Raw genomic sequence first — 22,857 nt, forward strand, 5'->3', positions numbered from 1 at the left:
CCCTGGCCAAGCTGCCCCTGGAGTCGCCGTCCTGGTCCCTGAAGCAGGGAGAGCCTGTGGGGACCCCCGCGGCTCCCAGGCAGGAGCTCTGACTCACCAGGAGGAGCCTGCGTCTCGCTTTGCCCTCCGCCCTCTGCCTGCAGCTCTGAGGGGCTGGGACAACTATTTCAATGAAAAGTACCATGTCAGCGTGCAGGAGGCAGTGGTCAACGACTCTCTCATCATTGATGTTTTCATTTCTCTCTTCCTCTATAATAAAAATACATTTAAAATAAATACTATTTCAGCCCACCAGGCATGGCTCAGGGGTTGAGCGTGGACCTGTGAACCGGGAGGTCATGGATGATTCCCGCCAGGGCACATGCTGCGGGCTCGACCCCGGGTGTGTGTGTGCGTGTGTGCGCGCACACGCGCGTGCAGGAGGCAGCGACCAACGATCCGCATCACTGATGCTTCTCTCTCTCCTGCCGCCCCCTCTCTGAAGTCAGTTTTAACAATGCAGCTTAGATAATGTAATGTTTTCAAGAAAGCTGACCAACCAGGCAGGGAGTGACAGGAGAGGCCACCGGCCTTGAGGTTTTGAGGATGATTTGTTTCTTTAGAGACCAGGGCTTCAAAGGGCTTCCCTGGCTGTGGCTGTGGCCACAGGCGCCAGAAACCCTGATCCCTGAGCCTTCAAAGCTCAGCAGCGGAAGCCTGAGAGCCAGGGGACCAGGGGGGCCAGGGCGGGGCCAGAGTGCAGCAACCCGAGGCGGTCCAATCTGAGTCACTGTTCCACGGAGATGTGGACTCCCAGGGTGAGGGCAGGGCGCTGCCTGACATGCACTGTCTCCCGGTGTATGTTGAGGGAGATAGAGACGATGCTGCCGGCCCCCGACCCTCATGACTCACAGTCGAACACGCGGCAATGTTCACCCTGGCCGCTGGGCAGCCAGGTTACCGGTGACTTTATGCTATACACCTATACACGTTTTCTAAAATGGACTTGCATTATTTTTAAAATAAAACCATCTTTTAAAGGTTTCAAAGGCTTAAGTAAGTATGAAACCACTCACTACAGTTCTCAGGGCAAGCCTGAGGAGTGTCAGTAAACATGGTTTATTGTCTGTAAAGCAGTTTCCACACACAGACGTCGGGCTGCCGCTTGTCATGTCACCCGTCCCTCCAGGGACACCAGACGCCGGCGTCTGTCCGAGGGCAGCATGGTGCGTGGCCGGGGCTGTGGCTGGAGGGCGGCCACGCCACTCACACCTCTGCTGGTCACAGACACTTTGCACAATTCACAACTCAATCGCCAAACACCAGGACGGACACACAAATATTCCCCTAGGTCATTTGGTCACAACTAGTGTGGTTAAAATACATCTTAAGAAAAATAAATATTCTGCACAAGGTATTTACATGGAATGCTGGTCCCCTGCGCCCTCCCCCCCCCCACGCAAAACCTGGAGACAAGTGACCACCAAGCGTGTCACTGATTGGTGTCAGCTCAGCACAGCATGTGGCGCTCAAAACCCAGGGCCCTTCGGAACCGTATTTGTTAGGAGGCAAAGTTGCAAATTTCCCAATGCTCAGAAGAATATAAGTTCTTAGAGAAGAAGGTGGAAATGACTTCACTGGGTTCCCTGACCCTTCAAAGGTGAACACACACAGCGCGGCGTCCCCGCCGGAGCAGGAAGCTGCCAGCGGCTCGGCCGGGCAGCACGCGGTCACCGGATGCTGGGCTCGGAGGCTGACACGTCGTGGGGAAGGGCCTCAGAACTTGAAGAGGTCGATGAAGTGCTGTGGGGACACGGGCGTGAAGCAGCTGTCGGGGTCGGTGGCCGTGCAGGGGTGTCCCGAGTCCTGCGGGAGGAGGCGAGGGTGACACAGGTCGGTTACCAGCTGCCTAAGCATCCCAAACCCGTCTCTAAGCCATGAGAGCATGACACCGGCACACGCGTGGTCTCAGCACAGAAACCTCCTGCTCCCGTGCTGGACGGACAGCCACCCCCGAGCTGGCCTGAGCTGGCCCTGCTCAGAGAAGAAGACCCCAGGTTTCTGCCGCCCTCCTCCAGCCATGCTACCAACTACGCCCGAGCTCCCCATGACCATGCCCAAGGTCCCCTGGGCCACGCCCACTGACCACGCCCACACTCCCTGGACCACGCCCATGTTCCCCATCACCATACCCACGCTCCCCTGGGTCACGCCCCTGCCCCCTGACCACGCCCCCGCCCCCTGGGTCACGCCCATGCCCCCTGACCATGCCCACGCTCCCCTGGACCACGCCCGTGCCCCCCCAGGCCCACGCCCCCTGACCACGCCCACACTCCGGGATTGTACTTAACAGGAAAAGTGGGTTTTGTGTGAAAGGGCTGAGGAACTTGAGAGAACGAGTGGCCTGAACGTTACAGCCGGCGCATTCGCTGGGCCGTGACCACCAGGTGCTGAGGGTGCCTTTACCTGAAGGAAATGCTACTGGGCGCCCCTGGAGCTTCCCCTAAGGCTGAGCCTGGCGCTCAAGTGCAGGCCTCGGGCACCTCATGCAAACCCTTCCCTGGGGCTAACCTAAGCCAGGCTGTGCACCCGACAGGCGGGGCTGCGATGGGTGCGGGGTGCCCTCGGCGGGGCAGGCGCAGGGTTAGTCCCGAGCAGGGCGGGAGGTGTGAGTACCTGGAACAGCAAAGCGAGGCGGCAGTCCTGGAGATGGAGGACAGGTCGGAGGAGCGGGAGGAAAAGGGAGAGATTAGAAGGGCGGCTGGTGAGCTGTGTGTGACAACAACTGAAAGAAACCAGCAGGAAACGGGCGACAGCCGGGTCGCTAAGGCAGCACCCGAGACTCCAGCCAACACCCGGCACCCGCAGCTATGACGCACGTCTCTCTCCCCCACGCCTCTCGCGCCCGTGACCAGGCTGCAGGACACCACCCTCCGTGTTCCTGCAAGACGGGAGCAGAGCCGCCATGACACGGGAGGGGACACTGTGCCATGGAGTCGTTCACAGCCTTTCGGGGCGTTTGGGCCACCAAGTGCAGGCGCCACTGAAGGGACCATACGCCCTCCGCTTGCTCCGCCTGGTCACCAGGTCTGCGCCCGGCGTGGGGGCCACGGGGGCCGGCAGAACCTCCTCTCTCCTGCTCCTGCATCTCCGGCTGCGCCGCTCCCTGTGCTGGACTTGGCCTCGCGCAGGCCGAGGCAGGATGTGCGCTGAACCAACTCGTGTGGTGTCACAGGCGGAAGCCCAGGCCCACAAGGACAGGGCAGGGGCCGCAGGACGCCCGGGGCCGGGCTCACACAGCCTTTAGTTTCACCACTTTTTACCCGTGAATCTCACAGGAAACACAAACTCAGGGCAAAGCGTGGAAAGCACTGCAGGTGAAACAGCTCACTTGCGAAGAAAATAAAATTTAGTGAAGGAGGCACGTGGAGTCAGCCCTGAGCGGGGAGAACCTGTCCTCAGAGACGTCTGGGGGGGAGCAAACAGGAAGGGGGCCCATCAGACTTCTGGGGGGGAGCAGACAGGAAGGGGGCCCATCAGAGACATCTGGAGGGGCAGACAGGAAGGGGTCTCAGCAGAAGGGCCCTACGTGCTCTGGATGGAAAGTGAGTGTCCAGGCACAGATTCCTCACTGAAGGGCTAGACTTGATAAGCAACCAGAGTCTGTTAGGTTCTGACCGAACAAAGAAAATGCACGTTTACTTGTGTGTGGAGCTCTGAGAAGAGAAGCCGGGAGGCACATGGGGGGCGGGGGGGGGGGGGGGTGCTCCAAAGCAGCTCTGTGGGGGGGGGGAAGGGGCGGCTGTGGGACGAAGGCCATGTCTGGGGAACAGGTAAGTGGAGGTCGTCCTTTCTAGGCCGAGGGCTCGGGAAAACCGCCAGCCAGGAGCAGCCTCTGCCAGGGGAGGCCCGAGGGCGCCAGCAGACCTGCTGCCTGCCTCCCCTGGGACGTGCCTCACCCGCCAAGTCACCACAGGGAGGACCGCCATCCAGGGACAGGCAGAGGCCAATGGTCGGCTCCTCGTCGCTTGGATCCGAACCCAGGGCACTCTGTGTTCACGAGCCTGCCTGCCTGGCGTCTGGGACAGACAGCCCCGCACGCTTCCGCCACAGCTTCCTGTTTGCTCCCCTCTGTGCTCCGTGCAGCAGATGACAAGCTGTCCCTGCCCGCCGCCCGCCCGCGCCCGCAGCTCACCTTCCAGAAGAGGGTGCTGCAGTGCCGGCAGAAGAGCAGCGTGTCCCCGTACTGCTCCCGCGTCGGGTAGCACTTCTGCAGCGCAAAGTACATCAGCTTCCACTCCACGTGGCCCTTCTCCGAGAGGATCAGGTGTCTGCAGAACTGGACACGCACGCTCGGCTCAGTCAGCAGTGATGAGCAGAGCGTGACGAGGTGCAAAACTGTTAAAGAGGCAGGTGGCGTGGGCAACACGGAATCACTGGACTTAAACTACCTGGGTTAAATCCAAGGGACTCATCAAAGGAAGCGCGTGTCCCTACTGTGGGACCCCACACAGCCGTGACACAGATTTCACTATTCAGATCTGGCCTGATGCCCATAAGTAGTTCAACTAATAGTAAGTCCAACCACGACGCTGCACACCTGAAACTGACATAATACTGTATGTCAACTGCACTTGACAAGTCAAATCAAAGAGGCAGGAAGTTACACACATCATCTGCCCGACATGAGCAAAGGCCCTGAAAAGACATTTCTGTGAAGATGTACAAATGGCCAAGAAGCCCAGGACCTGCCCTGAGTCGGAAGGAGACGCCGTCACACCCGCCGGGGGTGGGAGTCGCTGCCAGGCGGCTCCTGGGCTTTCCATCTGGCTGGCACAGCATGCAGACAAGATGCACCTGTGGTGCCAATCCTGACACCTGACATGAAACTCTGTGCGGACGACAGAGCCTCTACAGGGGCCCTATAGGCCTGAGCTGGTGTGGCTCAGTGGATAGAGCGTCGGCCTGCGGACTGAAGGGTCCCAGGTTCGATTCTGGTCAAGGGCACATGCCCGGGTTGTGGGCTCGCCCCCAGAAGGCAGCCAATCAATGATTCTCTCTCATCATTGATGTTTCTCTCTCTCTCTCTCTCCCTCTCCCTTCCTCTCTGAGATCGATAAAAATATATTAAGAAAAATACAGTAACCCTTTACGGAATGCATGCAAGGACCTCACAAATGGTCAACCATGTTCCCAAGACGCCCGCCATACACTTGACCCTCGAGCTGGGGAGCAGCCAGGGCACCTGGGGAGGGGCCCCCAGGAGCTCCGGGCCGCCACCCAGACGCACGTCACCCGCTCGTTCCCTAGGCACGAACCCTCCCTCAAACACGCACTGTCCCCACACCCGTGCCGACTCCAGAATGCAATCTCGCTCTTCTCCTTCAAGTAACCCTGACCCTGTGCTTCTCCCCAAGACCCCCCAGAAGTTTTCCTGGGGTCGCCCACCACCACAGGACTCAGTCTAGCAGGCGTCCTCTGGGTCCCAGGGGACCTCTGGGAGCCTTGGCCCCTCCTCTCAGGCCCTCAGGAGCCCTGTTAGCCGCTGCCCGAGGCCCGCCACCTCCTCTCGAGTCCTTCAGACACCCGGGCCTCTCGACGGGCTGCACTCAGGCACCTAGGAGGCATCTCAACCCACCGTCTCCACCTGTGACTCCCAACCCCCAGGGACCACGGTACACGGCTGCGCCCACCCCAGCCAATGGGCCTCAAGTCCCTGGGTTGGTCCATGTCCACACCCTTCCTTCTTGGTGCCGCCTGTCATCGGCTCCCTGTGCCACTCGCCTGCTCTTCACACTAGAGCTGCACTTGTTCCAAACGCCGCCAAGCAGAGGAGGGTCCACGGGGCTCATGACGCGCCTCCTTGCGTAGGGCCCTGCCACGCGGACCACGCCCACAACTGCCACTGCCCCGTGACCTGCATTTCCTCAAGGGGTCCTCTCCCGTCTGCCTGCAGAGTGGACGTGCTCACAGCACACCCACTTCTCCACTTCCCGCGTCCGTCACCAGCTCCACCACACCCGTCTCTGCGGACGCGGACCGCCTGCCTCCCCTCCCCTCCCGCAGACCCAGGCTGCCTCGCGCACAGGCATAGCCCTGACTGCGAAGCAGAACGCAGGGAGGGCAGGGAGGACGTGGACAGCGGCATGCTGCCCGCCGCCCAGGAAACCAAGGCTGGCGGGGCCCCGGCCATAGCGGACACGCAGCCTGAGCCCATAGGGGAGACGGCGACACGGTGCTGTCAACAGAGGGAGGAACGCCGCCCTGTTCTGTGTTCCGTGTTGGGTCATGAGTTCACGGTCCTTTTAAAAGATGAACAGGAAACTGCTTAAGCTGTCGGAGAGAAGCCACACACGACCTTCCTAAACTGGACGATTCCGAGGCCGCAGGCTGCGCCGGGGCCGGGCGGGGCCGCTACCCACCTGCTTCTCAGCGAAGTGGTACTGACACAGCTTCTTCCAGAGCCGCCGGTCCTCGCTGAGCGTGCGCAGCGTGGGGCTCACCTGGCCCAGCGTCACGATGTCCCAGCCGTCGGAGAGCCGGTACAGGATGTTGTTCAGCATGTGCAAGGGCAGGTCACTGAGCGTGAGGCCGTGGTTCTCCTGCGAGAAAGGGAGCAGGCCACGGCGCCTTCAGGCCACGGACCGACCTAACGTTCCCCTCCCCCACCTGCCCGGGGCGTGATGCCAGCGTCCCTGACCCCACGCCTCCTCTGCTGGCCATCAGGGACGCCCGGAAGTGGAGCCGGAATGGCCCAGGCTGCTTATGGCGACAGCCCCTCCACTGCACCTGCACGAGGGGACCTGTTTACTAGACGACACGCAAAGGGGCACCTGGAAGGGGCAGGTGCTGGGGACGTGTCAGGCCACGGAGTGTGCACTGCGCTCCAAGCCTCTGCTCTCGGCCTGGGCAGCTCAGTGGCCAGGGGCGTGGATGAATCCTTCACGGAGGCCCTTCTAGCTCACAGCTCTGTGATTTCAAGTACATAAGCCACACCCTCCCTCACACAAGCCGGCGAGGGAACCGAACTGTCCCTCAGGAGGGCTGGCACCACGTGGTGCTGTCGGAGGCCTGTGCCAGGGGCTGTGCCGTGCAGGCCCTCATTGTCCGCAGGAGTCTCCTACGGACAGACGGCAGGTGTCTGCTGGGTGGCCCCCGCCGCAGAGGCAGAAGTGTCCCCGGTGGTCAGAGCCTCAGCCCCAGCACAGCTGGTCCCGTGTGCTGCCTCTTCTCTTCCATGATCCAGTGCCCTAGACAAGGGACATGTGTGGAGGAATGAACGCCCTTGATCCCAGGAGGGCGGGTGCAGGGAGAGGTGTGGAGGGCACAGGGCGCCCTCACTGTCCCCTCAGAGCGCTGTCACTGTCCTTGCTGTGCAAACCCTTCCTCAGCTCATCAGACACAACCACAGGGGAGCAAGGCCACATTTCTGCCTCATCCAGTGCCTCAAGCTGCAGGTACCATGGGCCTTGGACACTGGCGACAGTTTGGATGTGATGGCATGTCTGTCACGTGGGCCATCTTGCTTACAAGCCACACATGTGTGCATCTGCCTCCACACACCTGTGCATCCGCGTCCACGCCCACGCAGAGCGAGCTAGTGAGGGGAGTACAGGCCCTGCACGAGCCACAGGGCGGGGAAGGGCAGACTGCGCACACACGGAGCCGTGATTTCCTGATGTCATTTGAGTCCAAAGCACCTAATTTCCTTTCGAGGTGAGCGAGTTTACCACCTCGTCACCTGGGGAGTCAGCCCTTTCCAGTAGCAGCTGGAGCCCACTGACGGGCTCTTTGGTCTCACCCATTTAAAACAACTTCATTAACACGAAAGAGTAAGACGAGCATCATTCTCCAAGCCGGGGGTCTGGAGAAGAGGTCACGACTTCGTGCTAAGGTCGTACCTGCGTCATCTGCAGGTTCTGCAGCTGCTGCTGCCAGGCGAGAATCGTCTCCAACCGGCAGACCCAGATGTTGATGTTCCCCACCAGCACAGACTTGCCTACGCCTCGGATCAGGATGCAGAGGGTGGAGCTCAGGTCCTGGAGCAGGTCTTTGATCAGCCGAGGGTTCTGGTGGTCGTCGAGCACTGGAACAAAAACAGCACGACTGTGCGTGGACAGCTGCCACCTGGGAGAGGGCCAGCTGCACCCCGATGTAACCTACAGATGAAATGGGGTGCACGCACACAGCCGACTGCACTCAGCCTCGGAAAGGAAGAGACTCCACTCTCGCCACACGCTGCCACGTGGGTGACCCTCAAAGACACGATGCTCAGGGAGACAAGCCGGACAGACAGCGGCTGTGGGACTCCCTGTCTGCGGACGGAGGAGTCGGAGCCTGAGACACAAGTGGACGGTGGAACCAGGGGTAGGGACGGTGGGAGTGAGTGTCTAGGCCAGTGATAGCGAACCTTTTGAGCTCGGCGTGTCAGCATTTTTAAAAACCCTAACTTAACTCTGGTGCCGTGTCACATATAGAAATTTTTTGATCTTTGCAACCATAGTAAAACAAAGACTTGCATTTTTATATTTATTTTATATATTTAAATGCCATTTAACAAAGAAAAATTAACCAAAAAAATGAGTTCGCATGTCACCTCTGACACGCGTATCATAGGTGCGCCATCATTGGTCTATGGGGACAGAGGCTCAGTTGGGAAGATGAGAATGTTCTGGGGAAGATGATGGTGGTGATGGTGGCACAACAGAGCGAAAGGAACTAATGGTACCAAACTGTCAGCTTAAGTGAAACTGTTAATTGTACATTGTCTACGTTCTGTCACAATGAACAATGACCTCATTCCACTGCGACCCCACCTGGTTTCTGAGATACCGCAGATATGACGAGACTTAAACAGACTTTAAACTGTTTCCTGACCAAGCATTTCTGGTCGAGTCTACTTTTTGACTTTAAACTGTCAGCCTCCATGTTCTTTACATTTTTGCCATAAAGAAAAATGGTGTTTAAAAATGGCTGCACTCAGCCATTAACTCAGATATAGGGTGTCCCCCAAAATGTACACACACTATGAAAATACAAAGGCAGTGCTTACTCAAATACACTGCATTTTCAAAATGGAGCTATCAGCTGTTACAGTATGTATACATTTTTTGGGGACACCCTATACATGCATAAACCCTACTGTTCTACCTATTTGCCACTAATCAATCAATACATTCACTAAATTAAAAAGAAATGTGTAGGTGTATTTGATGCTGAAACAACTGAGCCCCAACCCTGATGGTTATGGAAACATTATATGGTGAAGTGAAGTGTGAATGGCTAACCACGAAGCAGTGAAATGTCCTTTCACTTATCTTTCTATCTTATAATAGCACAATGATATATTTCTTGTATTAACGTAATATACTCCTTCCTACGCAAACGCAACTTTAAAAACATAAACAGCATGTGGACGTGAAAGCCGGAGGCCCTGGCACGGCTGTGCAGCCACGGCCACGCACCGGACGTCACCGTTGGACACACACACGGGGTGGGGGTCAGAGAAAACCCCTCTCCTCACACTAAAGCTCATTAAGATTCAGACGATGAAAAAGGTCAGTTATCCTCTTACCCTTGTGAACGATTTTATCCAAAATGTTGAAGTAATTCTTTTGTGCCACACCACTCAGTGAGGTTAACTGGGATTTTGCAATTAGCTGCAATAGCTTAAAAGAAAGAGGGAAAAGCTGAGCATCAATCTCCTCACATGGAAACATACACCAGTGACGACACGCACAGGACGGACGTGTGCCCCTCAGGGTCCTCGGTGAGAGGCGCCCGTCACGCCACCCCAGGGCGTGACGCCGACTGTGTGGTCGGCCCCGCACGCCCTCCACCCGCAGACCCGAGCCTGTGCCCCAGGCAGGCCTGCTGGCACCGGACCCGTGGACCTGTGCTCCGTCTGCTTCCCTGAAGACTCCAATTCTAAGTGTGCAGGGCCTTCTCCTGTCTGTCCTTTCTCCACAGCTCCCTCTTCCCAGTCCTTGTAAACTCAGAATCATGGTCCTCTCACTTCTGCCCCAGACGCTGACCGCTCCCAAGTGCCCGCTCTGCCCACTCCCTCCAGGTCCTGTCCCGGCTCCAGTCCTCACAGCCTGTCTCCTCCGTCAGCCTTGGCTCACACTGTCTGTCTGCTCCCAGCTCCCCGCCCCCCAATGCCTCCCCAGCCCGTCAGGCTTTCACCCCTGAAAAGTCTGCTCTCCCCCCCGCCACCCGCCACCAGGCAGGTCCTGGTGCCTCACCACCCTGTCCACACCTCTGGCCTCGCCCGTCCTGAGGCAGGTGGGTGGGCAGAGCTCCTGCCGAGGCCCCAGGAGGAATGCAGGGCTTTCCCAGCTCCTCCGCCCGCCCGCCTGCTCCTCTCTCTCCAGGGAGAGCCGCTGCCCTCCCACAGGCTCACGCCACCACCTGCCTCTGCAGTTCCCCACGTGCTCTGAGCAAGGAATTGAGCCGTGACCTCACCGCCCTGCCGGCCTCTCCCTGGGCCACGTGTGGCTGCTGGTGTCACCCAACCTGCCCTGCGTCTGTGAACACCTCCACTCGCACCATCCTGACCGACTCTGCCCAACCGTGGCTGCTTCTGGCCAGCCTCACGCACTTCAGACTCTGCAGGGACGCCTGCCGCCCAGCCTCAGCAGTGGACTCTATCCCTCCTCCCTCCTCCCTCCTCCCTCCTCCTGCCGCCCAGCCTCAGCAGTGGACTCTATCCCTCCTCCCTCCTCGCGGCCGCCTCCACTGCCTTCCAGAGGAGGAAAGGAAGTGCTAACCACATGCTCAGAGATGCATTGGCTGGCGAAGCCCACAGTTCATTACAATGTGACCACCACAGACCACCTCTGCCGCTTCTAACGTTTACGTAGAGTGTCCCACACTGCGGAGACCACGGACAACACGAAGCACCGGCAGAGCAGGCGAGAGCCTGCCCAGCCGCCCGGCGCAGACCTGCGGCTGGACCTCAGCGCTGCTCCCGCCCGTTCCCAGCAGCTGCGCGCTGCTCCGAGCCCCCCTGGTCGGCCATCATCACAATGCGGAGCGACACCCTCCTCTCCGCCTCCTGAGGAGCCGGTTAGAGACAAGGAGTTCAGAGATTAAGCAGCAGCTTTCCTGCTAGTGCAGCTGGACTGAGACCTGACGGGTGAGTCTGTAGCCAATGGGGCTCTGGGAACCGACCCACGAGAGACTCACCGCCCTGCAGCCGGAGGGACACAGGCCAGACACGCAGGTGCACTGCATCTGACCCCTCAACGGCCAGAGGGAAAGGAGCCGCTCACAGCCCTACTCTCGCCCTGAGAGGAGTGAGGGCAGAGCTGGAGTTACTGTAATGTAGTGATTCTCAGAGTGCTGCCCAGGAGCCCCAAGGGGTCCCGAGGGCAAAGTCACTTCTCCAGTGTCACCAAGACACTAGCCACACCAGACAGTCGGTTCGGCTGTTCAGGCTCCCGCAGGATGTAGATTTACAGCGAACAGAAACACAGAGTGCTTGCTGGACAGGCACGGTTTAGAGTACGGGATGTGATCAGCCCAACTCCCAAAGCACCCCTACGAGGCAGCACTACGATCCCCAGCTACAGATGAGAAGACGAGGCCCAGGGAGATGAAGAAAATGACCGGAAAGTCACGGGCTCAGAGAGCGGACAGAGGTGGTCGCAGGTCTGCACTGTCCGCCCCACCAGGCACCTCCCACCATCGTGTGCCCGTCAGGCCTGGTGAGTAGCTTCTAACAGCATCACTGATCTGAAATTTCTTTATCTCACTTTAAAAAGTTTCTCAATTTTACTGCATTTAGTAAAACAAAGTGACCTAAACCCTACAGAAGCAGGATGTTCCTGAAGCCAAGCAGAACCCCCCGTCCTAACCTTCTGGCAAACCCTGCAGTCGTTCCTTCTCTGGAGAGCTCGGCGGCCCGACTCTCCACAGTCCAGACCCATGCCTCTGCCCGAGGTCCCCGGCGCCACGCAGACGGAGTCAGGCTGCCTTCGAGGCGGCTTCCCATCCTGGGAACGCGTGAAGCAGATGGTCTGTGACTGTCCCTCTGGCCCCCCTTCCCTGGGAATGAACACTCCATGGGCCTCATCCCTGTCACCAAGTCCCAGTGCTGGCAGAAAGGAAGAATGTTAGCTGGGCCCTGGCTGGTAGCTCAGTGGGTTGGAGCATCTTGCTGATATGCCAAGGTTGCAGGTTCAATCCTCATCAGGCTCATACAAGCAGCACCAATGAATGCATCAATAAGTGGAACAACAAGTTGATGTTTCTCTCTCTCTCTCTCTCTCTCTCAAATCAATAAAAAAAGACTGCTAATGTTTATATAAATTGAATTGCTGCATAATTTACAGTTTTAGTTTTGTTGAAAGAATTCCTGGTTGCTGCATGGAGCCATACTCCAAGCTGACAGGATAAGTACGCTGGAAGCTGAAGAACAATAGAGCACTGGGTCCTTGCTGGCCCTGTGAGAAGGACATTTACAATTTCTAAGTGGCTTGGATGTCCACTTTCGCTGGCAATGTCATCACTGAACAAAGGCCTCCCCCACCACGGCGCTCACCAGCCAGACACGGCGCCCACGCCGCCCACCACGACCATCGCTTCTGTTGTTTCGCTTAAACACGTCAGAGTGACAGCACTCGGCCTCTGCTGGCTGAGGAGCGTTTCCTTGGCTGTCAGCAGGCCCCACACTGTCCCTTCTCACGCTTTCCTCCTCCATCTCGTTTTCAGGGGCATTAACATAATTTCACCCGTGCACTTTGTCCCAACACCTTCAGGGGAAAATGACAGGAAATGCCTGGAGTAGCAGCCAACCTCGATGCCTGCACCGACAACAGGAGGTTGTTAACTGAATGTGAGCACGCCTTTCTGTGCTGAGGGACGCGGGAGGGACTGTTTTACAACAAAGAAGGGACGTCCTTCATTTCCAAAGACCAAGCTTTCCTGCAGAGGAGGTCCCACAGGTTTAGAAAACAACTGGCCAACCGTGACCATCTGAGAGCCCTGCTTGCCAGTGCACGCTGCCGGGGCAGTCTGTGGAGCACACTCGACGGTGAAAGTGGGGAGACTGCCCAGCTGGTGCGGCTCAGTGGGTAGAGCATTGGCCTGCAGACTGAAGGGTCCCGGGTTTGATTCCGGTCAAGGGCACCTGCCTGGGTTGCAGGCTCGATCCCCAGTAGAAGGCGTGCAGGAGGCAGACAACCAATGATTTCTCTCATCATCAATGTTTCTATCTCTCCCTCTCCTTTCCTTTCTGAAATCAATAAAAATAAAATAAGTTTTTTTAAAAAGTGACTCACAAAACAAAGCGTGTAAAGAGGGCTCATTCTTCATCCTTTTGTTCAGTCCTGCCCAGGGTGCCCGGGGTGAGGATGTGACAATAATCTAGCCCACAACTGGGCCCCTCCACAAAGTTCAACACAGCCAACTGCAGCTCAATTAGAAAGGAGCAGAAACCCTCAGAATTCCCTGGACTCCAAGGCCACCCCTTTAAAACGTCATGTGACACATGTAAGTCATGGGGTTCCACGAGAAGAAGTCTGTAGAATCACGGAGGTCTGAACAGAAGCACTTGTCCGTTGTCAGGCCTGTCTGCCGACTCCCTGGGGGCACACTGTCTGCACGTTTGCTACCTCTGTCTACATCATGCCCAGAGCTCATGCCCACGTAGGCGGAGGAACAGAGCACAGTGCGTTCTACCTGTTCCGTGACTCCACCTGTGTCACTGTCCTACCAGATGGCGAGGTGTCAGGTCTCGGGAGAAGCACGCGTGCTGGGAGGGCAAATCAAGCCTCAGTGAAAAAATCAGCGAGAGGCACCTCCCAGCCCCGCCCGCCCGCCCGCCCGCCGCCTCATGCAGGCACCTGGTCCTGTCTGTTTCTAGCTCCTCTGTGCACCGTGGAGGAAGCTGGTGACGCTGCTGGCGTAACACAGTCCTTAGGAGAAAGTTTCAAAACCTTCAAATAACCAGACAGTCTGGTCACTGTGTCCTCCCATTGTTTTCATGGCTTCGCTGTTTAAAGGATCCATGAAATGCTCAGAACGCAGGGAGGACCATCTCCAAAAGAAGTACTGTTGGCAACAAACCTCTGGAGAACTCAGGCGGGCGGCCTCTGTGCAGTCCCCGCTGGTGCCAAAGGAGCCCCCGGACCCATCCCATGAGGTGTCCGGAAACCAACGGAGACCAGCCAGTAGGTACGACTACCCCAGGCTTCCAGTGACCAACCCAATCGTGTGTTCCCTAACATTTCTTTCTTCTTAGCTGCCAAGAGAAAATTTTAATCAAGATAAATGTTCTCTAACTGGTACTAAAACCTTAAGCCTAAGCACACAGATACACCTAGATAGGGCTTTCCCCAGGAACAGAGGCCTTGCACCCTGCCTGGCAGCCATCCCTGAAAAACGGATCCTACAGGCAGTGACGTCATGTCACAGCATCCGAGGAGCAACGCTGATCAGAAACCCCTCGGACAACTGTAGCCCAGTCAAGGTGTTTCATGATCCCATCACCACAGAGCATCGGGGAATGCAAAGTATCAGAGCAGTTTCCCTGAATCAAACCCGCCTTCCTCGGGAAGAGAAGTTTCGGTTCCACAAGAGAGAAGTGTGTCTACCTATTTGCTAAATTGAAAATCCTTTATGAGCACAACCACACTGTGATGTCCCCTCTGCCCACCTCCACCCTGCCCTTCCCCCCCAAACCCACCCCGCCCTCACGCAGACATGTGCTTCAGCTAACGCTCCATCTTCTTTCACCCAGGCCCTCCCGCCCCACCTCTGACATCCATATCTGTTCTCGTAGCGTTTCTAAAGGCTGAAAGCCACTATGAGACGTCTTCCCATCCCGCCGCAGCTGCAGGAGCCGTCACTGTCCCCTGCACCAGCAGGAGGCGAGGAAGCCGCAGAGCAGGCCTCTTCCACAATAGGACAGGCGAGGCCTGGCCCAGAGCCCTTTCTGGAAGAGGCTGAGACACAAACCCCGTCCGGCCAGGTGCCAACAGCATAGCCGCTCTGTGAGCTCCTTTTGTCTGCAGTCCCCGTTCCAGGCTCTGCCGTGACACGTGAGGTGGGAAACGCAGGGACCATCAGGTAAACCCGCAGGGAAACGGCTGCTCCCCTGGCACCTCCCTGGCACAGTGTGCGAGCGCACGCATGGCGTGGAGAAACCCAGAAAGCGCAGAGGCCGGCCCGGTCCCACCCGAGTCCGTGGAGCCGGTGCTGAGCGGCACCGAGCCGTCTTCTCCTGAGCCCACTCCCGGGATATTTCTGCACCGCGAGGGAGCGCCGCTTTCTGCAGCGGCCAAGGCATCGAGTGTCTCCCGGGAAAGGAAATACTCACTCTGACCACGTAGCTGAACCTGCGCACATCCTGCACGGCGCTCGAGAAGTCCAGGCGGGTGAAGGCCTCCCCCAGGGTGCAGTAGCCGTGCCGCTGGAAGACAAGCAAACAGTCAGCGCGGACGCACGCAAAGCCAACGACGCTCAGTGTGGGCGAGTCTGTGCCAACTGTTTTTTAACCGTCAGCAAAGGACAGTGTCTACTATGATGCAGACACACCCAGGTGAGTGGCGTCAATCACACCGAAGCTGACCTACCATCATGCATCACTGAGGCAGCACAGACACCCTCACCCCGCGGCAGACGACAAAGACGGACCCATCACGCATCTCGCCGATTTCTTTTGTTGGGACACATTTGGGGGGAGGGCCAATGAAGCCTGCAATCATACAGTAAGTGGGAATATTCTTGGCTACGACACTGCGAGCACGCCCAGCAGGCGGGTGCTGTGAAGGGCCACTATGAACACGAACGCTGAGAATGTGACTGCTCGCAGGAGTCCCGAGGTCTGGACGTTTGCCCAACACACAGGCTGAAGGCAGAGGGAGAGGGTAGAGGCAGGGCGATGTGACTACGGGGCAGGGCCTGCTCAGCACCCAAACCCCAAAGCTGGAATTAGACCCAGGTCCAAGAGCAAAAAAGATGAACAAAGTCAGTCTTTTATTTTTACTACTTTTTAGAACATATATCTATATATATTTAATATATATATTATTGATTTCAGAGAGGAAGGGAGATAGAAACATCAATGATGAGAGAATCATTGATTGGCTGCCTCCTGCACGCCCCCTACTGGGGGTTGAGCCCACAACCAGAGCAGTGTCCTTGACCAGGATCAAACGCGGGACCCATCAGTCCGCAGGCTGATGCTCTATCCACTGAGTCAGTCTTTTAACGAGTGAAACACCACTCTCTGCATAGATGGTTTTCTCCATGATGCACCTGCATTCCGACTGGTTTGTACATTAGGTGTCACTTTAAAGTCTACCTTCGGTATTTGAAATACGAAGAGTATAGAAAGAGATTTTCAATTCAGAGTCGTGGGACAAACTGGGGGCCAATCACAGAAAACCCCAGGGTGGCAGGGGAGGGTCTAGAAGAGGAGGCTCACCCTAGCGCAGCTAAGACACATGGGAAGGGCTTGTGGTTTGTGCAAGTCCCGAGAACAGTCCTACTGGGTGCACAAACCAACAAGATGCATTCATTCACAGCACTCAATACCTATTTTTATGGAGTATCTACTATGTGCAAAGTATTTTCTGGGGGCTGTGGGGGAGCAAAGCCTAGACAGAACCTGAACTTGAACCCAGCTGGTACTTCTACTCTAATGTCTTCTCAATGAACAGAGCTCTGTGTGCTGGTGTAGGAGACTCCTGTCCAGGCAGCCCCTTCTCACAACAGCCTCTTCTGTTGGGGGAATTAATTCTGATCCATAGAGCAAACAGCAAATCACACGCCTGAACCACATGAGCTCGCCCACCTGGTGGGGGCCTGGAACCATGCAGTCAGGCGCTCAGTGTCTGCGGGCGGCCACAGTCGGCCATGTAGACGGGCAGCAGAGATACCTGGTCCTCTGAGAAGTCCTGACAGCCCAGTGAGGCCGAGACAGCTGGCGAGAGAAGTGCCAGCTCTCAGTCTGTCCCTGCTCCCTCCCTGAGCTGGTTACACTGTGCTCCTGGGATCCACAGGTCCACTGGCACCTGCAGACTCACATAAGTTCTGTTCGGTTGCTTGTGCTGGCCTAAGCTGGTTCTCTTTTCTGCCATCAGTGTGGTAACACAGAGCAAATGAAATATGAAAGAGTCTTAAGTCAGCTCAAATTATGTTAGATTCTGCCAAACATTCGTGTAACAGTGCATTAGACTGTATGCGAAGGATCAGTCCCTCCGTACCTACTAACAATGTTAACCACCACCAAGTAGTCAAATACGTTCTGTCTCAGAAGCTGGGCCAGTTTCAGGTCACCCACTACTAACGCCTCTGGAACAGGTAACTTACGCCAACGGAATGTACACTAAACAATTACTCCCCAAATCATCCCCAGTTGCTGCAAAATAAGGCAAGTGCCGAGTTCCTCAGACTGCAAAGCAGGTAAGCTTCCCGGACACTAAGCAGAGAAAAAGGAAACAGGTGGAAGTGAGTGGACTGCTTCATGGCTCATAGCAACGCTTCTCCAACTCGGCAAAGCAAAGGCGGGGAGAGGTTCACTGCTCTTTGCCCAGTCACAGTCCGTTACGGCGTCACATCAGCTGCCCGGCCTGGGAAAGGCGGGTTAGAGTTCTCCCCGTCCCAGCCCAGCAGGCCCACGCAGCCCCGCTAGCAGCAGGGCTCCGCAGGAGCAGCTCTCGGGAGAGCAGGCCCACCCTTGTTCTGTTTATTCAGGTTTGTGCCAGGGGCACCGACCACACACACACACAGACGTCTTCACAGGGTTGATGTTGCAAAAGAAGTAACTTATTTAATGTGAAGTTACATGTTCAACAGGACAAAACATATCCGCTTACTCACAACAGAATACTTACTTCTCTTGTGCTTTCTTTGTGGACATAGATCCATTTTTCACGAAAAAAACCTACAACAGAAATTAACTTTGTTTTTAAAATCTGGGGAATAATTTCAAAATGAAGATTTTCAGGAACTTAAAATAGTTGCATAAGTTAACAAAATTATCTGATATAGATTGAGATGCCTTTACTAGTTAAATGTGAACAGAATTCTTTGTGGGTTTTTTTTCTACATTTAATTTTATTGATTTCAGAGAGGAAGGGAGAGGGAGAGAGAGATAGAAACATCAATGATGAGAAAGAATCATGGATCAGCTGCCTCCTGCACGCCCCACATTGGGGTCAAGCACACAACCCAGACATGTGCCCCGATTGGGAATCGAACCATGACCTCCCAGTTCATAGGTCAATGCTAAACCACTAAGCCACATTGGCTGGGCAAATTCTGTTTCCTAACGTAAGTTTAAGAGGTGCTGAAACACATCTTTACATGAAATATGATTTTCAGACAGTACCAACTTTTAGTAACTTAGAAGAAAATTAGTTACTAATGACTATAAATATGAAAACATAATTATAAAAGTACAATTAATAAAGTGTTATGTAACTAATAAAAAGTCCTATTCTTCCGTCCTTGCCTTTAAATTGTATTTGATTTAATTAAATTTTTTCATGTAACTGAATCCTAAAGCTTCAAGGGTCATGATAACTGCCCCCCACACAGGGCCCGACCTTCCTCAGCAGACTGACTACACGGGAGCACTCACAACTTACAGAGGCGCTCAGTGCAGAGCAGGGGCTGCACAGGGAGTGCCTGCCTCCCCAGGGCTAACCAGCTCTGACCACCTTTGTGTCTTGCTCCGAACAGCAGCACCTCCTGCACAAAAGTCCAAAGTCAAAACGCCTCAGGTTGGGCCTCAGTGCCTGGCAGCAAACTGATGGTGACCACTGTTCAGTCGCTCGGATGTGCAAGCTCTGTAGTGGGTTTTGCTATCCTGTTTTGTTTTTGCCAATCTTACTAACAGAATGGTTGAGCATCAACCCATGAACCAGGAGGTCATAGTTTGCTTCCCAGTCAGAGCACACGCCCAGGTTTCGAGCTCAATCCCCAGTAGGGGGTATGCAGGAGGCAGCCAATTAATGATTCTTTCTCATCATTGATGTTTCTATCTCTCCCTCTCCCTTCCTCTCTCCGAAATCAATCTATATATATAAAAAGCCAGCGACCATAATGCCATAACGACCGGTCGCCATGATGCCCACTGCAGCCAGCGAACCAGCCTGATCAGGGGGGCGGGGCCGGCCAGCCAACCTCCTGCAGCCCCTCCCCCCTCCTGGCCCCACCCCCCACCCTGATCAGGGGCAGGGCTGGCAGCCAACCACCCATGGCCCCTCCCCCAAGTCACTGGTTCCCCAATTGGCCCCTCCCATCCCATTCGAGGGCAGAGCCAGCCAGCCCACTGCTCATAGCCCTTCCCCACGCCAACCCCACCCCCAATCAGCTCCCACTATCCCAATCGGCCTGCAGCCCCTCTCCCCAGCCAGTTCCACCCCTGATCGGCCCCCCCACACCAATAGGGAGTGGGGCTGGCCGGCCAACCTCCCACGGCCCCTCCCACGGCTGCTGACCCCCAATCGACCCGCCACCCCATTTGGGGGTGGGGCCGGCTGACCCACCACTCACAGCCTCTCCCCAGGGCCACCCCTGCCCCCAATCTGCCCCCTCACCCCAATCAGGGGCAGCGCCTGCTGGCCAATCACCCATGGCCACTCCCCCCAGCCGGCCCAGCCCTGATGGGGCCCTGATCAGGCCGGTTGGCCAGCCAACCACCCACCGTCTCCTCCTCCTGACAGGCCCGGCCCCGATCCCGTACACAAATTCGTGCACTGGGCCTCTAGTAAAAGCATATTTTTTAAAAACACAAAAAAATGACTGAGCTGCAAAAGCTTTGATCACTAGTCCTGTGGGCAACACTGGAGAAGGACTATTAAGACCTCTGAGCCGCCTTTCCTGTGCGCGTGTGGAAGTGACTTAGTGTGCCAACATATTCCAGTAAAATATAACATGTTAAACATGATCTTACACTGAGTATTGCTGTCGTTTCTAAAATGGTCCTTTTTCCTTTTCTTGGATGCATATCCATGCTCCTCACTAGTAAATATTTCGTCATCTTCACTATTTAGGATTCTGAAATAAAGATAGATTTTATTAAAATATATTTATAGGGGATCTTCATTTGGCTATCTTTTAAAAAATGATAGTAAGTATCTGGCTTGCAATTTAGGAGATCAAAATAAAAACCTTGTTGAATTCTGAAAGCAAGCTGTTCATTTTCAAAGCAACACATCACAGCTTGACATTACACAGCTGATGTCTAATGTATTCTTTTTCTTTTGAGAAACCTAAGACTTATCTCGGTTCTTCTGAGAATGCTAGCCCAGGAAGTGCTAGGCATGTCCCAGTGTCCCAAGGGTTTTCATGTGCTCAACCAATGCGGTTTCAGACTTCAAAATGCTTCATTAAAACAGGGAGATTACAGCCCTAACCGGTTTGGCTCAGTGGATAGAGCGTCGGCCTGCGGACTAAAGGATCCCAGGTTCGATTCCGGTCAAGGGCATGTACCTTGGTTGCGGGCACATCCCCAGTAGGGGGTGTGCAGGAGGCAGCTGATCGATGTTTCTCTCTCATCGATGTTTCTAACTCTCTATCCCTCTCCCTTCCTCTCTGTAAAAAATCAATAAAATATATATATTTTTTAAAAAGAAGTGCCTTCCTTTAAAAAAAAACAAAACAAAACTGGGAGATTATAAACCAAACTGGAAACACTCTGGGAACGTACCCGACACTGACTGATGATTTGCCATGTCCCTGATCCAATGTGAACACTGGCCATAAAGGACATGTTAGCGCAGGTGGACTTTACATATACGGAGTTTTCCATGCAAAAGCAAGAGAACATTCTGCTCAAGCACACATGGAACATTTTCCAGGACAGATTATATGTTGAGCCACAAAACAAGTCTTTAAGAAATTAAGATTGCAATCATATCAAGTGCCCTGGTCAGTGTGTTCAGTAGTTAAAACATCAGTCATGCACAGAAGTGTCTCAGGTTCGATTTCCAGGCACGGGCACGTACCTGGGTTGCGGGTGTGATCCCCGCCCCAGTCGGGGTGAGTGCTGGAGGCAGCCAATCCAGGTGTCTCTCTCACATGGATGTTCCTGTCTCTCTCTCTCTCTCTCTCTCTCTCTATCTTCCCCTCCCTCCTCTTCCCTTCCACTCTCTCTAAAGATCAATAGAAAAAATATCCTTGGTTGAAGATTAAAAAAAAGAAGAAATCATATCAAGTACCTTTTCTGACCATGATTTATGAACTTGAAACCAATTACAAGAATAAAACAGGAACATCACAAATATGTGATTACACAACACGCTATTGGACAACCAGTGAGTCAAACAGGAAATCAAAAGAGAAATTATAAAAATACCTTGAGACGAATGCAAATGGAAATACACCAAAACTTACAGGCTGCAGCCAAAACAATTCTAAGAAAGGGTTCCCGTGATAAAAGCCTCAACAAGACACAAGAAAGCTTTCAAATGAGCACCTAACTTCACACCTCAAGGAACTAGAAAAAGAAGAACAAAGGAAATGAAGAACAGAGCAAAAATAAACAAAATAGAGATAAAAAAAAAAATCAATGAAACTAGGAGCTGGTTTTTTAAAAAACATAAACAAAACTGACAAGCATTTAGCTAAGAAAAAAAGACTCAAATAACCAGAAATGAAGGAGACGTCACAACTCAAGCTCCTCAAGTACAAAGGACAGAGACCCGATGTGAACAGGCTGGGCAACCTCCAAATGACAGCGCGGGTCCAGAAACCCACCACCTGCCCACTCTGAGCCTCCAACCAGAACCTGAGCAGACTGACTCCCAACCTCCCGACAAAGTCATGTCCAGGGCCACACGCCTCCTGGCAAATCCCAAACACCGAAGATCTGCCATCGGCCCTGTCGCACTCTCCCAAGCACAGGAGCCTCGCCCGCAGGCCAGGCCCCGCCCCCCCCTGCCCGACTTCTCCAGGCCCTCAGCTCGGCACAGTCCTCTCTGGCGGCTCCAAGGCCATTTCTCTGAAGCAAATGTTTTCATGCCTTTTCTTTGGTAAAAATGGCGCTTACTCATCCTTATCTATGTTATTCCTTTTCACCCTTTCACGGCCCGAAGTCCCTTAAACATTATACATAATCTACATTTCTTCTGTGCGGAACAGGATCTCTGCTGAAGAACTCTCACTTCTCCTGCCACACAGGTCAGGACGATGATGCGCCTGCTGGCTTGTCACTGACACAGGGCGGCCAGGACAGACCTCCGAGTCCAGATGCAGCCCCGCTGAGCAGGCAGGTACACAAATGCCCTGGGCGCGTGCTGGTCTGACGCCGGTGCCAACTTTCTAACCACATTTTCCTTCCTAGTCACTGAAGAAGAAAATATAAGGCCATCAGGTTGTAACTGAGAGCTGCACATCCCCCAGCAGCCCGAGGGAACACCACCAAGGCCGCCAGCAGAGGCGCGTGTCTAAGTAAAGGAGCGGGGACAGGAGCGTCTCCCGGGGCTGAGGCCTCGGAGCACAGTTCTTACTTCAAGGGCTAGTGGGCCCCTGGATCCTCTGACCTGGTGTTGACCAGAGACTGTTTTTGCATTTTTGTAAGGGAACCAAAAATGCAGTTTCTTTCCTTTTTTCCTTGGAAGACCCACAATTTAAAAATGTGTGTTTTTTTAGAGAATCCCACTCTTGGGATATCTTGGGTATGACTAGAGTTGAAGATAATCCCCAGGTCTCTGATGAGCTCCACTGCTATGCCCAGTGAACCAAGTAACCAAAATAAATCATAAAATATTCAAATTCGGACAGGAAACTGAATGTTAATGAGATGTAAGTAAAAACAATGCAGTGAAGATTTAATAAGTTAAACGCAAAGGGGAAACCCTAGAAGGGTCCTGTTCGGCAGCGCAGGATACAGTGCACGTGGCCTTGCACCTCTGTGCCATC

At 54.7% G+C, this 22,857-nt stretch overlaps 1 protein-coding gene across 5 annotated transcripts in view; it reads right to left on the reverse strand.

Moving 5' to 3' along the window:
- Positions 1 to 1,082: 1,082 nt before the first annotated feature.
- FBXO25 (F-box protein 25) overlaps positions 1,083 to 22,857 on the reverse strand; it is a 29,005-nt gene continuing 7,230 nt past the window's right edge. For 4 of the 5 annotated variants that reach the window (XM_070408095.1, XM_070408096.1, XM_070408098.1 and 1 more), the window contains 9 exons: positions 19,889 to 19,992; positions 17,823 to 17,872; positions 15,302 to 15,394; positions 9,554 to 9,647; positions 7,881 to 8,065; positions 6,402 to 6,581; positions 4,175 to 4,318; positions 2,656 to 2,682; positions 1,083 to 1,845 (listed from right to left, as the gene is read on the reverse strand). In XM_070408095.1, coding sequence (XP_070264196.1) covers positions 1,756 to 1,845; positions 2,656 to 2,682; positions 4,175 to 4,318; positions 6,402 to 6,581; positions 7,881 to 8,065; positions 9,554 to 9,647; positions 15,302 to 15,394; positions 17,823 to 17,872; positions 19,889 to 19,992 — 967 coding nt within the window. In that variant the 3' untranslated portion in view covers positions 1,083 to 1,755. The remainder of the gene's footprint in view (positions 1,846 to 2,655; positions 2,683 to 4,174; positions 4,319 to 6,401; positions 6,582 to 7,880; positions 8,066 to 9,553; positions 9,648 to 15,301; positions 15,395 to 17,822; positions 17,873 to 19,888; positions 19,993 to 22,857) is intronic. The other variant, XM_070408099.1, reaches the window with a different exon arrangement.

Source organism: Myotis yumanensis, unplaced genomic scaffold (assembly GCF_028538775.1).
Source record: "Myotis yumanensis isolate MYYU_CA2020_CCGP unplaced genomic scaffold, mMyoYum1.0.hap1 SCAF_3, whole genome shotgun sequence".
Taxonomy (NCBI): domain Eukaryota; kingdom Metazoa; phylum Chordata; class Mammalia; order Chiroptera; family Vespertilionidae; genus Myotis; species Myotis yumanensis.